The sequence below is a fragment of the Haliaeetus leucocephalus genome, unplaced genomic scaffold (genome assembly GCF_000737465.1).
Source record: "Haliaeetus leucocephalus isolate CR32 unplaced genomic scaffold, Haliaeetus_leucocephalus-4.0 Scaffold897, whole genome shotgun sequence".
Lineage (NCBI taxonomy): Eukaryota > Metazoa > Chordata > Aves > Accipitriformes > Accipitridae > Haliaeetus > Haliaeetus leucocephalus.
In genome coordinates, this window is record NW_010973333.1 from 2,520,891 (window position 1) to 2,535,592 (window position 14,702).

A 14,702-nucleotide genomic window follows, 5' to 3' on the forward strand; every position below is an offset into this window, starting at 1 on the left:
GATGACCTAGAAAAATTTAATCTCCTTCCTGAAGTACAGATGACTAAATCAGCTAGCTATGCAAAAGCAATAAACATATTCACAATGACTAGCAAAGGAGTGATATATTATCTTCAGATAGCAGTAAGAAACAGAATCCTTCACAATCATTCGATACAGCTTCCAAAGTCAGATAAAGGTCAGAGTCAGTCAAGATTTTTTTTCTTCGGGGAAATTATGCACGGCATTTTTCCTGACAAAAGCTCTGTGACAAGTAAAACTACGACAAATTCAAGCTATTCTGTATTCAATTGCTCAGTCCCTTTAAATCTCATATTGAAGTCCTGCTTCCTAAAGCAGTCAGGGGAATGGGCAAAGACGGGATAAATACAGACCTGACTTTCCAAAGAGCAGACAACCTTTGTAACGATACGAACTACCCGTGGGGGAAGGTAAGAACTAAACAAAAATACATGGCAAATAATTGGGGGAATCAGAGTTGCATTATGCAAATATTTGTAAATAAGTATATTTCAAATGTTTCTATTCTTATTTACCAACCTAGAATTTTTTTGCGTAAGCTTTACTCAATTCCATGCTTTTCTTCATTTTAACACTTTCCAAAACAAATACATTCTCTCTAACCATATTAGAAAACTTGAACTTTCTTGAGATTCAATCTTTTTTGGATTATCAGGTAATTTGTTTAAAATTAACCCAAAGCAATCAATCACCTATGGTGAGTTATTCTTTATGACTCAGCAGAAGTCATCTGGCTTCTCTCTCCTCCTTTATCAAGTGTTCGGAGGTAAGAGAGATTTACTGGTATGAACTACACTTCTCTAACCTCTTACCCCTTCTTTAGGGAATTACTAATTAAGCAGGTGCTTTGTAAACCTTGTGCATCATTACGTGGAGCCGATATCCAGGTAACGAACTGCAGAAGAAGATGGTAAAGCACTTCACTAGCTGAACGAAGCTAGTGGGACACCCGACTTCAACAGCCTTGCAAGTCAGCCACAGAAGCATTTTCTCCTGTTGCTAAGAAATTTAACACTTTTCAGACTAAACCAGCCAATATTTAGATGTGAGGCACAGGTGGATTTTCCGCACTAGAGGACTCACGGCTTTACGTTTCTGCGTGCAGCCTTACAACGTACGGCCCTCAGGTCCTTCACTGCAGCGACCCAGAGACTCAGCAAGACATTTTAGCCTAGAAAATATTTCGTTACTCATCTCCTGAGCCACCACTGTGCAGTTTGCTGCTTACAACTCACGGCTTTTCCCTGATGGGCAGCTGGAGGAGGCAGTGGAGGCCGGTGCAGAATCAGAGGGTGCCCGTACCCAGGTTCCAATGTCCATAGCTGGACCTCAGCTTTTGAGGGAACCTCGCCGTGCCCGGTAGCGACAAAAGGAGACTGCACGCTGTCCTTGGGGAGATCCAGGGCAGACACGACAACACGGGTCAATGCAGCAGAAGGGCCCTCGGATACGTGTTCTGCACATTTCTTTTTATCCCCTCCACTGTGCTCCGCTCCACGTATCTCACTGGCACTAGATGATCTTTGTAGGTCCCTTCCAATTGAACTGTTCAATTCTATTAACGCTCAAATCAGCTATACAAGCCACCCCAAAACAGTACCAAACACACGCCTCCAGAAACTCAAGAAGATAGATTCAATACACCAAAATACATTCAAACAGAGCACTTGGAAAACTTGAAATAACCTTGTGCTGCTCGTTGACATTGTAATTTGTTTCACGAAACTGTGCAACTACACCCGTAATTTTTGAAAACACGTTCTGGGTTTTCCAGTCTGAAACCACTAGTCCAAATCAGATGCGGTGCTTGAATTACTGGGTAGAAAAAAGTAGATATGGCTTATTGCTGATCAGTAAGCTGACTTCAAGCTGGTTTGCAGAAGGTAGCAGGAGCCACTCTTTGCTCATAGAGAGTGAAACTTGGGTATCCATACCTCTGCCTTTCGTCCTCTGAATGTTACAATTCTCAAATTAGCACTTTTTATACGCCTGCAAGCTTAAAATAGTGCCTGCCTCATGAAATGCTGCCTCATCTTCTTCCCTGTTTCTGTAGGCTCTGGGAAAAGGCTCTCGGCCTCAAGTGCTTTCAGGTGGTCTTATTCAAAGAACGGCAAAACCGTGAAGAAATTCATACAGTAATGGAGAGGCCACGTGCATTCCCCAAGACACCAAACAAACAGGCAAAAGCGTTACAGAGGGAAAAATTTACGCTCTGGTACAGCAGCTACAGCACTGCACCAGAAATCCTGGGGCACACACAGTGTCGTGGTGATGAGCACGGAGCTGGATACCCAAGCCTTGGCTCCCGCAGAAGAAGGGTCACCTTCATCACAGGGCATGTTCAGAGAGCCACACGTGTCCACAGACTTCATCAGCAAGGAAAAAAATCGAGCGGCAAGGGCTGGCTGGTACAAGATTCAGCTTGGAGCATGGCAATTGCTTCCATGCAACCCTGAGACCAGCACGCTTCTCCTGAGCTAGAAACCTGAAGGTGGATGGGGCTCCCACTGTCAGGCACAACAAAGCTCCTTGAACCCAGGAGTACAACCCCACAGCCTGGTAAAGCATCACCCGTACTAGAAAACTGCCAGCTCTGAAGTCATACACAAACCAAATGCAGATTACCCTGAAAAGAGAATTTGCTTCACGATTAAACTAACCCATTAGCTATGGCATACCACGTTTTTTAAACTTCCCAGAACGGTAAGGTATGGGATGGGTTCTTAAATGGTTGCTTTATGTGTCTCTGGTCAAAATTACCAGTCTTTATAGTCCCGTTTTGTGGCTTTAATAGCATATTTTTGGTTTATAAGTAACACGCCACATACAGAAACAATGTTTGATTTACTGAGATCCAGCCTAAAAAAACAACCCAACGTCCCAGCATTTTATTTTAACGGCATCCAAAAATACCAAAGTAACTGAAGCGCAACGGACAATGCAAATCAATATTTTAAGTACTATTAACAAATATATCAGATGCACAGAACGAAGGCCATATTGCCAAGTGGGAAGAGCAACTGGATAAAAATTAACCTACCAATGAAAGCATAGAATTTACTGCCTCGTCTTTGGCACCAAAATACCATTTAAGGGTATTACCCTTAATGATTCATGTCAGACTAGTAAGATGATGTTGGCTTACAGTCACGTAAATCAGCAGAGCTATGTCGACTTCTTCTGATACACTCCTTTTTTCCAAAACCTGAAGACATGCCAAAGCTAATCTTGTTTTGCTCTTGTAATTTATTTCGTTAGAAATAAGTCTCAGCAAGACCACAACTTATTCTACAGCATTGGGTGCTACTTCCTTTTTCTAGATATGCACGTTATACAAGGACAAATACTACTTTAAAGCGTTACTTACAGATTGCCAAGCAAGAGACTCCATAATTCGATGTTCACAGCGTTCTAGATGCTTTATCATTTCCCTTGTTAGGCTTGGCTCCGCTTTAATAAAGCTTTCAATCACCTTGTAGAAGTCAAAAGCTTTTAAATCAAATACATTGAGAATCCATGGGAAAGACAAGTCTGTTTCAGCACTGGTACCATCACTTTGTGAAGCACTTCCTGCAGGGAAGATGGACTAATATTATCAAGAGTACTACATCCTTTCACTTCTGACGTTTTTTCCTATTTATTGAATCATTGCTAGTTCAGAAATTTCTGAGAGCACTTTTTTTTTTTGCTATTTACTGTATTTTATGTATTAGAACAAATGGCAATAATTATCAATAAATAACAATGCTATTTAGCACTTTAGATTCAACTTACTGCCATATGTAGCCATGACAACCTCAAGAGCACATGCCAGAAGAGACGTGTGGAAGATGTTATCATTCAGAAGTTTGCTAAGGAAAAAGAAAGTTATTAATACTTGTCCTAACACAAAAATAGCGGATTTTGATAACAAGTTAGGGGCACGTACCTGAAATTCTGCACTGAGAGGCGCTCTTCCTCCTGAAATATATAAATCAAACTTGTGAATATTCTTAGTATTTGTAAATGCAATGCCTGTACTAAGCTACCAGTACTAAACTTACCGACTTCAGCATAGACTCCATTACTCTGTAATACAGACGTACTCCAAGCTTATATCTCTGTTAAAAAAGAAGAAATTCAAGAATATTGCAGGAAGTTTTAACAGACTCCAACAGGCAGACTCTCATGTTTTAATGATTCAGGACATTTCCCTTTTTTTTGGAAGAGCTACCATAAAGAAGTCATTGTCCCCAGCTCCATTTGCCAATAGCACTGGAGACGCCTCAAAGACTACTCGGGTTTGTGCCTACCCCAACCACATGAAGACTGATTAATCAAATTTATGTCGATTAACAGCTAACAGGATAAAAACCAGTGCTGACAGAAAGGAGACTGCCGAGTACAAACTTGGTTGGATTTGCTTTCCAGAATCCTTGTACAACACAGCTGGCCTACTGATTTTATAAGGAAATGAGTCACCTAGTGCCGTTTTAGGCTAAGTTACATTAATGAATGCAAATATATGTTTTATTAAATGTACTTTGCCCATCAATTTTCCCATTCTCCATGAAAGTATTTCCACCATATTTCCACCTAGTTCCTATTGCTCCTTATATATTAAGAATAATTTGTTGAATACTATCTTTACAGAGCTTTAGAAAAAAATACATGCCCATTCCTCAAGTTGAAAAGAATATTATTACTTTTACCATTATTGATCTGCGCCGAAGGAGGACAGCCAATAAGTCAGGTCTCACGTTAGCTAGTACCAACAGAGTTCAAATGAGTAATACTCATCCAAAATGCTAGTTACCTGTGAGCCAATTTCAGCACATCCCTGTCCAACTGCTTCAGCAAATTTCATTTTGAAGATGTGGCCAAGGCTTTCCACTCTTTTCAGGATACTATCCTTGGGGTTCACTGTGCAATTCTAATAAAGTACAGGAAGGAGGGCAGAGGAAGGAAAAGCAAGGAAAGGACATTTTACTTCAAAAACATTTTAATGATTTAATCACATTAGTCCTGTTTCACTTTGTAACATTTCTCAATCAGCTTATTAGCATAAATAAAAGTGGAGTATTTCAAAAAAGATAGGATCATTGTATATGTTCAACAATTTCTAGTAACTACAACATCATGTCTCACGTGCAACTAACCCAATATGTGAGTAGTACCACTGACATTAAGGTCTTCAAAATTAGAAATATGCTTAAGCTGCTCAATGTGGACACAAGAGAGTCTCTGTGAGTACATCCTCCTTCTCTTCTTTGTCCTCCTTTTATAGCCCCTTCTTTTTTCCATCTGATACACACATAAATAAACCTTAATATTTACTGCAGTAACAAAAAGATTTAAGAACTCATAAGGTTCCAGTACACATCAATTAGATAGAAGTGCTTTCTAAAATGATTAATTACATTTAAACCATCCCAATTAAAATGTAATTCTTCAAAAATGGTTAATAAAGGAGTTCCCAAAACATGTGTGTCAGATCTCTATGTGTACATTTTACTTGAGTGATAATTCCAAGAATCTTTCACAAATCTTCCTTCTAGTCACTTACATTGAAATACCTGATGAGAGTATCTGATGGTTTATCAGTTGCTGAGTTTAAAATCATAATCAATTGCTGAATGTTATTCATTGCAGCTCTGGAAAAATACAATAAAATGCATAATAAACATTAAGGTTGGCTTGACAGTTTCCAGAAACTGAACGGCAATTCTACAAACAAAAAAAGAAAAAAAAAATTATTTTAGTTCTTAACTCAGTTACCAAACAACCTGCTGAGAAGAACTGCTGTACTGTGTTAACCATTATGAATTGTAATAATCTAATTCATCTAATCATCTAATTATTAGAATGATTACAATCCATAAGTAAACAACCAAAAGAACATAAATTAAGTAATAAACACTAACAAGCACTTTTAAAAAGCAATACAATGGTGGAATTGCAATCCTTGTATGTGAAAATAGTTAAATCGATCAACTCCCAAACAAAAAAACAGTTTGGCTTTTGTACAAAAATAATACAAGACTGGTGAAAGACAACAGCTTTTATGTTTCAAGTCACCTGTTCACAAGTGTAATAAGTAAGATGTGTTAAAATACAGCAGTCACAAGAAAATACAGCCTTTTTAACATAGGTGCTTTGAAAACCCCACATTTTTCAGAGGCAGAGTTGTCAGCTTTCCTATTGGCAATGGCATGAGAACACAGAGTCTTCTCCCTCCCTGGATCTGCACCCTAAAGTCACATTAAAACTTAAATTCTTGCTTTAACTCAAATTCCTTCTATTTCCAATAGAAAGGCTACAATTTCTGTAATCCATATTCTACCTGCTGTATCCATAGCTAGGTCAGAAGGATCTTAAATATAAAATCTTCTTAACTTCTAAAGTATTATGGGTGGGGAAAAGGATGTGGACATTAAAGAAATTTTTCAGTGTTTGCAAGAAATACAAACAATATCTTCTTAAAAAAGTAGAACAAAAATTCTTTATTGTCTAGATGAAACGTAGATGAAAAATATGAATAACACTTTATTAACTTGGGACCAGTGCTGTTTAATATCTTCATCAAGGACACAGTGGGATCGAGTGCACCCTCAGCAAGTTTGCAGGTGACTCTGAGCCGAGCGGTTCGGTCGACAGGCTGGAGGGACGGGATGCCATCCAGAGGGTCCTGGACGAGGTCGAGACGTGGGCCCGTGTGAACCTCAGGAGGTTCAACAGGGCCAAGTGCAGGGTCCTGCGCCTGGGTCGGGGCAACCCCCGGTATCACAAATACTAGATGACTTTTAAAGGTCCCTTCCGACCCAAACTATTCTGTGATTCTGTGAACTTGGATATAGTGAAGTATTGAAATATGCCTCCATGTACAATCTTACTGGCATTATTTTACAGGTACAGAGTAAAGAAAAAAAAACCCAAAACACACTGACATCAAAACTATTCCTATCTCTACTTAATGCCTACAATTTTCTTGCTAAAAACAGATTAAAAACCACAAGTAATGTCCATTGATTCATATCCAATGTCTTAACATAGAAAACTACAAAAGCTAACAGAAGTAATGGCAGTATTTCAGAAAAGCTGTAATAATTTAAAGAATAAAGAATATTCTTAGAACAAGCGCATAATATCCTGTTGTTTATTCCGCAAAGTTAAATGCCTTGTTAGGGTGAGTGTACATCTCTCTGAAGAATGCATTTTTCAGTTTCTCTTCTAGAACTTAAATCCTGATGACAAAACGTGTTTCATGACTTTCAGGGAGATCATTAAGGCAACAGAGCATGGCCTCTTCCCAAATAGCATACATTATCCAGGAGGTGACTGAAATATCTATAAGTGGGAAAATAACAATGATAATGATCTTGTCATACGGGACAAGAAGGTACGTGCATGAGCTAGCATCTAAACAGCTCACATTTCCAGCTTTTAGGGATATCATGTATTGTTCTGCCTTTATTACTTGCACATATATACAGAACTAATAATATATCCAGTACGTCCATAAGTACTAGTGTGGCCTGGCTTTTTTTAAAACTTATTTCAAGTTGTGTATTAAGCAATGCATTAAGTTTCTATTCTTTTAGAAAGGTTAGTGTATTAATTTCTCTCCTAACATCTAAGAAATTGTTACTTTCTGAATTTTTCCTTGTGGTTTTTTGTGGGGTTTGTTATTTGCTTTAGATTTCTGTGCTATTTAACCTCAATTTGGCTCACATCGCTCAGAAAATAAGTGGAGAAGGAAGAAAAATATGTTCAATTATTACAACTGTAGTAGTGCAAAGATGCATTTTTCTTTAATCTCCTTTTTAGAAGGTTTTGGTAAAATCACTTCTACCAAAACTCTACTAGTGATAAGGAAAAGCATAAGGAGAGTGGAAAACACTAAAATGAAAACACAATCCATTCTCATTACACTCTGAACTAGTACTTACACTCATTTAATCTACTGCTTTCTATATAAACGACCAGATACAAATCCTCTGATGAAAATTATTAGATTCTCAACACTTTCAGGGGGCTTTAGAGCAGATCCTAAGTGTCTAGGTCCAGAAAAAAGACATTATAAGAAGATTCGAAGCAATAAGCATGGTGATTTCAACATAACCTGTAAGGGGTTCTACTTAATGCAGGGATTGTTAATGATACACTTTCCACTCTGTGCTGGTGACCAAAGGTTTACTGCCACTGCCATCTAGTGACAGTTCTGTGGCTTTATGGAAAACAGTTTGCTACACCCTTCATTTGAACTGTCGTAAACGGCATCAGTTTTAGAAAACTCAGAGAAAAGCCCAAGTGTGGATGGAGAGAATCTAAACATCTCATTAGACCTCCTCTCGGGATCAGAGGTGATTTAGCACATTTCAAATTTTTAGCAATGCGGAAACTTGGTGCTCCTGAATTTTCTTAGTAAGACTTACGTGTCAAGAACTTCAATGAAGAAACTGTCAGTGTTAGAGGGCTTTTTTAAATGCTAGTATAACTGAAAACTGTTAATAACAAGCTATCTATATTTGTAAAAAATGGGATTTGTTGTCAATAACCTTCTTGTTAAATACACTGCACATTATAGATGGTCCAGTTCCTGATATGGCACATTCAGGCTGGGAACTGAAAGGGAAACTGACACCTTTATGGCTAAAAAGCATCACTGGCAGCTAAAGATTTGAAGCATAAGACTAAAAGGGACCACTAAGGCAATCAAATAAAACCTTTTGTAGTCACAGGCGATTAAAAGTTCTTTCATATACTGATCAATATCTCTTCCAGCTGCATGTCTCCTTTTATTATTTTTATGAAGAAGCTTTTCAGAACCTTTTTGCTCTGCTGGCTAGAAAACAATTAGTTTCTGCAGGTGGCATTTTGTAGATTTATAGTGGATGCACAAGCCTACAAGCATATAACACTGTAGAAGTATTTTTGATTAAAAAAAAAATAATTTTACTCTTTTGAGAAAACTGAAGTAACAATTAAGGGTACAATATTTTCACTTATCTCTACAGCATGCTAAAATGAAAGGCATTTATACAGCAAGCATGGAACAAGAACTTCACTGTCCAATTTTATTAAACCTGAGACCTTAAGAATGACTGCCTGCACAAACACTTCTGTTTGTCCACACAGCACATGGCATTGCAGTGACACAGCTGGTTGGTTCTTAAGTGTCCAGAAATTTCTAAGCACCATTAGGCAAAAACATACTGATTTTGTCAAAAAACTACGTGGCACAAGGGAAAAACGATACATGCAAATCTCCTTTCCTTTGGTTAACTGAATTCAAGCTTGCAGTTTTTCTGCATTTGATTGTAGATGAAACAATCTCCAATTAATACCACATTTCTACCACATCTGTCCATTTTCCTGGTAGACCAAAACATGTTGGCACTCCAAAGTGTTCATCTTCCCAATACAGGAAAAAAAAAAGTTGGTACTCTGAAATGTTAACCTTCCCATACAGAAAAAACCAATACTATGAGGAAAAAGATCATGGGAGAAGAAACGTGTGCATGTACAATTTGGTATCAGGAAAGGAGGCCAGAAGATACAGAGCTAGATTAAAGATGGGAAAGGAAGATGGAAGTATAGCAGACAAAAGTACCGCCATGGAAGTATGAAGTTGTATTCTCACAAGAACAAATACAGTAATTTATTTAACAGACATCTTGCACTTCTTAAGACAAGTCAGTAAAAAGCTTTTTCTCTGTTTTCCAACAACTTCACCAGGAACTGAGGGCGCTAAGCACCCCTCAGCATATGCTCACTGCTCATTAGTGACCACAACTACGGTATGTTTTACGACAAACAAAACAGCTGCTTTAAAATTAAAACAACTACTCTAAAGATGAATATTTCTAGTTCAGATATTACACAAAAGAACACAGTTTAAAAGAAAAACTCATACCGAACGGGAGTCTGTGGAAGTATAACATTAAGTTCCTCATCTGGATTGTTTTTTATTGGTGTCCTCTCCAACTGTGAGCTACAGAAATGGAAAACAAACTTATGAAGTACTAATGTAATTCAAAAAAGAATGCTTTCTATAAAGACTTATTAATCTACAGAAAAATACTGTGGAACAGATTTTTAGAAGATCTAGATGTCCAATCACTCCAGTTGTTGGAACAATGTAATTTACATTGCCAAGTAGATCTTCTTTGAGCATAATGTTGGACTAGACAAACTCCAAAGTTCCCTTCCAACTTCATTATTTCTCTAGAATTTTATTTATAGCCACTTCATTTATATGAAGCTGGTACTAGGTCCATTTTAATCCAATTTTAAACATATGTATTTTTCTAGCATAGATAAAGTCACAGACTCACATCGTGATCTCGCATTAGGTAAAGCTGTGGAATTGCCAGGAACCACTGGAATTCTAGAGTATGACAAAGAATTCAACTACATCTACATTACTGAACAGCACCAGGGAACGTGCCTGGCCACTGGTACTCAACTGTTTATTCTGCTAAACCACCCATGGTGTATTTCTGTCCCATGCACGCTACCGTTCCCCAAACAATGTGTGGCTACAGGTCAGAAGTCAGAATGGCCTGAGGACCATTCCCAGCAGGCAGCTTCCAAATGCCACCAGCCGGTTTTAGGGAGGAGGAGCTGGACAGCGAGGACCCAAGCCATTCTGTGCCAGCTGGCCCCAGAGTAAGAATTAGAGTAGAGCTTCCAAATCATTTTGAGTCACATTCATACATTTTCTAATTTTAATTTAAGCTATAACATAAAGCAAGGGTGGGGTTGCCAGAAACATCTTAGCTGAACTACAAACCTAGGAGATAACCAGGATAAAGAGATCTCCATTTAGAACACACAGCAGGGGGGCAAAGGGAGAAATCAAAACAAGTTCACATTTTCTATTATAAAATGAAAACAGTAAATGGAAATATTACCATGCTATGACATCAGGCTGTAGGGTTTCATCGTGATCCAGAAATAATCTTGCGTCTATATCTTTGTTGTTGTGATAGAGCTCATCATACTGTTTTGAGAGAACCTCAACCTCAAAAAAAAAAAAATTGAAAAAACCCTTTATTTTATAGGAACAAGTTGGACAGTTTACTGAATAATATAAGCTAGTCCTACCTCATGAATACAATGCTGAAATGCTAAGAGAATAACCTTGGAGCTCACAAAGTCTATTCTTATGCAAATAGCTGAAACATACCCAGAGGAAAATTATCGTTCTCATGCACAAAGATAATCTTTTAGAAGAGAAAACAATACAAGATCATGAGACTTTTTTGAAGAAATGTAGGTCCTGACACTGTAAAAGAGCTAAAAATAGCCTGAGTGGGAGACATAGACCTGCAAATCAAACTAATGTTTCCAGCCTTTCAAATCTTCCCTTCCAGAAGACAAAAGTGTCTCTAAGAGCAGGAAATATACCATGAGTGTTCTTAGACACCTGCCAGACAATCCGCTAGGTCCCTGTCTCTGCTGGTTTGGAGATGAAGGCCAAGACCCAAACTCAAACCCTCTTGTTCTGAGTGCAAGAAGAGTTTCCCCATTCCATATTAATATTTGTAGTAGTGTAGTTTTTAAGAGATATGCCTATTTCTACAAAAACATAGACCATTATTTCCTATCTACATTGTTGTTTTTTAAATTACTGTTAAAAGTTCTTAGTTGATTAGATCCCATATTAATATGACTTCATTTTGCATGGAAAAGTTTGTGTTGGTTTTCTGTTGTTTAGTTTGGTTTTGTGTTTTGTTGTTTTTGTTTTTGTTTTTGTTTTGGGGGAGGGTTGTTTGGCTTTTTGTTTGGTTTTGTGTTTTTTTTATTTTGAGTGACTAACTAAGTCAAAGTCTGGAATTTTTTCATTGGGGCCAGATACCAGCCTCAACTTCAAACCTGCTGCTGTGCTCTGGCAGAAGTAGGCAGTTACCTCAATTATCTGTTCCCTGACCCCTTAAACATACTAAATGATGCTGTGCTCTAGCAAACTGCTGCTACAAAAACACGCAACAGTGCATATGAACCCAAATTAGTCTCCTCCCAGCCTCAGGAAAAAGCAAGCTGCAAATAACTCCCATGCAGCTTTGCTCCTCATCCTCTTCTTTTACCTTTGCCAAATTAATTTACTCTAACCTGATCTCATGGTTAAAACTTTTGGAGATTACAACTATTAAAACAAAGATTATCTTTAGATTCCTATTGTCGCTTTATTTGTTTCATTTTAGAAGTTCATTATCTTCCTAATGGCTTATGTGTTCTTTTTGTCTAAAATATTTCAGTATTTCATAAATATCTAGAAACTTCAGATTCTCACTGCAAAAACCAGCAGCTCTTAAATAAAATGGCTGCACTGGGCTAACCGGGAAGAAACCTTCAGCCAAAAAGAAGAGTTCTGAATCAATCTATTCATCAGTTCATAAAACCTGACCATCAAACACACAGTGAAGACAACTGAAATACCAACATTACAAAGCCACAAAAATACCACAAAAAAAAAAAAGCGCCCAAAAGCTTTTCTTGTTTTGGAAACAACGTTAAAATTTATCGAAAGCTCAGTGGTTTTTTTAGGAAAATTAAAGTCAATTTAAATGTCCCATATTACTAGATATTGTACTGATGATCTCAGCTAGGACTGATGGTTAGTTGGATTACATACATGAACTAACTGCCTCTGAAATATAGCTGTAACTTTCTGCTTTGTTTCAGAACGTCCCCTCAGGCACTCAAGTTTCAGAAGCAAGGATCGTGTGACTGGATTTTTCCTCAAATGCATCACTTCATACAATTTTCACCAGCAAGAAATTTCTTAGACCAGTAATTTTGATACTATGCTTAAATTGAGCAGCCTTGGATAAGAACCCTCACTGATCTGAGGATAAGCTGTATAATGACCTTTGCCTAGAAGTTCATACAGGACTTCCCAACTACATATAGCCATAATTTAAAATAAAGTCTAAACACACTGCTGATACCCTGAAATTCATTTTGGAAGAAATTAAGATCTTTAGTGGGTCTTGTATTTTGTCCCCCACCCAACACACTATGAAACCAAACAGAACATACACTTGGGCTGAATCTTGCAGACCTTCAGTCTGATAACCTTCAGAGCTGCTTATTTTCAGGTTACCACATCCATTGGTTTCTCACAGCTAAACCTACTCTTTTAAGAATGATGGATGTAAATACATTGCAAGAAGTTACCTACTAAGGCCGGGCACACTCTTGCATGTGATTGCATAGAGGTAGTCTGCCGCATCCAGGCTACAGCTCAGTAAGATGAAAGTAATTCTGCACGGACACAGCAGTCCAGACTCTGCCAGTGGTGAAACTGAGCCTAATCTTTTGGGTATCTCTCCAACATGACTACAGTAACATGTCTCAATTATATTTAAATTAAGCTGTGTAATTTAAGACTGTATGCACTTATAGACTGACTTCAGAGACTTCATACTGTAATAGTTGTATTTTAGATTAATGGCCTCGCTAAGATCGTGGATATGCAACTTTTACGCCATGTTTTGCTTTGAGCAAAAGCACTGGTTCAGCCTCAGGAAATTAATTTATTAAATTCAAATGTAAAAGCTAAATATACTCCATGAATACTGGAATCCCTGCTAAGCCACATTCCTGAAAAACAATACATTTTGCTAGATGATTTTAGAAGAACCTCTTAGAACTTCATCAGTGCGTAAAGAGATTCATAAGTAATTTGGCATGAAGTAAAGCACTGTTGTTGAACTGTCTTAAATTACCTCTGGTAGTCCATTTGAAGCTACAATACCAATAGAATTCAAGAAAGGAATAAAGCTTGTGAAATACACATTTTTGACCTAAAAAAAAGAAAAAACATAACATTAGCAATATACAGAGGCAGCCATGCATACACTCCTTTCACATCTTTAACAGGAAACTAAATGAGATGTTTCTGTAATGCACTGTGTTTTGTTTTCAAGAAAGCAAAAATGAAATTGTCTACATATCCAAAATGTAGTGATATGTAAGCATGCAACACACAATCCATTCTGGAATATTAAACGACTAAACTGGGAAAGAACGGCACTCTTCCCAGCCCTCTTGTATTTCTACTTCCATCACCTGCTTGGATATTCAAAAAAAAAAAAAAAACAACCAAACCCCAAACCCAGTCCTTTTTAGACAGGAATAGATTTAATAGCGTAGGAAAAGGGGAATGGGATCTTTAAGATCCCACACAGAAGCAATGCGCTTGTTGTGTATGTTTTCTCATCATGGGATGCAGCTGTGAAACCCCATCAGAACAGCCTTGTGTCCACACGCTACACGCCGTGATCAGCGTGTAACTTCGTACTGCATTCTTCATGCTTCAGTTTCCCTGGCGAAGTTATCACCCATACCAAAGGGTTTTGTTGGGGTTTTTAAATTACCTACTAGAGAAACTACAGAATGGTAGAATACCTTCATTACTCCACTTGAGGAAATAGTTAAGCAAGCACAACTATTGAGATTTAAGACGACCATTTAAATAGATGCATATTCCAGATGGGGTTTAGCAGCAAGATCTAACAGACTTTAAAACACAGGCATTACCTCATCTAAATTACAATCATGCTCTTTACAAAGGACTTCAATAACTTTTGTATCGGTATCAATTTGCTTTGAAGTACGTGTATTCCTGTTCTGACCTCTTCTTGGAGTTCGAGCTGAACCATTAACAGTCACTGCAGTCACAGCAGACTCTG

General features: G+C 37.9%; 1 protein-coding gene across 3 annotated transcripts in view; it reads right to left on the reverse strand.

Moving 5' to 3' along the window:
- Positions 1-14,702, reverse strand: part of RB1 (retinoblastoma 1) — a 78,927-nt gene that overhangs the window by 45,808 nt on the left and 18,417 nt on the right. For all 3 annotated transcript variants that reach the window (XM_010583382.1, XM_010583384.1, XM_010583383.1), the window contains 10 exons: positions 14,551-14,699; positions 13,737-13,814; positions 10,917-11,026; positions 9,917-9,994; positions 5,567-5,654; positions 4,817-4,933; positions 4,065-4,121; positions 3,950-3,981; positions 3,796-3,872; positions 3,389-3,591 (listed from right to left, as the gene is read on the reverse strand). In XM_010583382.1, coding sequence (XP_010581684.1) covers positions 3,389-3,591; positions 3,796-3,872; positions 3,950-3,981; positions 4,065-4,121; positions 4,817-4,933; positions 5,567-5,654; positions 9,917-9,994; positions 10,917-11,026; positions 13,737-13,814; positions 14,551-14,699 — 989 coding nt within the window. The remainder of the gene's footprint in view (positions 1-3,388; positions 3,592-3,795; positions 3,873-3,949; positions 3,982-4,064; positions 4,122-4,816; positions 4,934-5,566; positions 5,655-9,916; positions 9,995-10,916; positions 11,027-13,736; positions 13,815-14,550; positions 14,700-14,702) is intronic.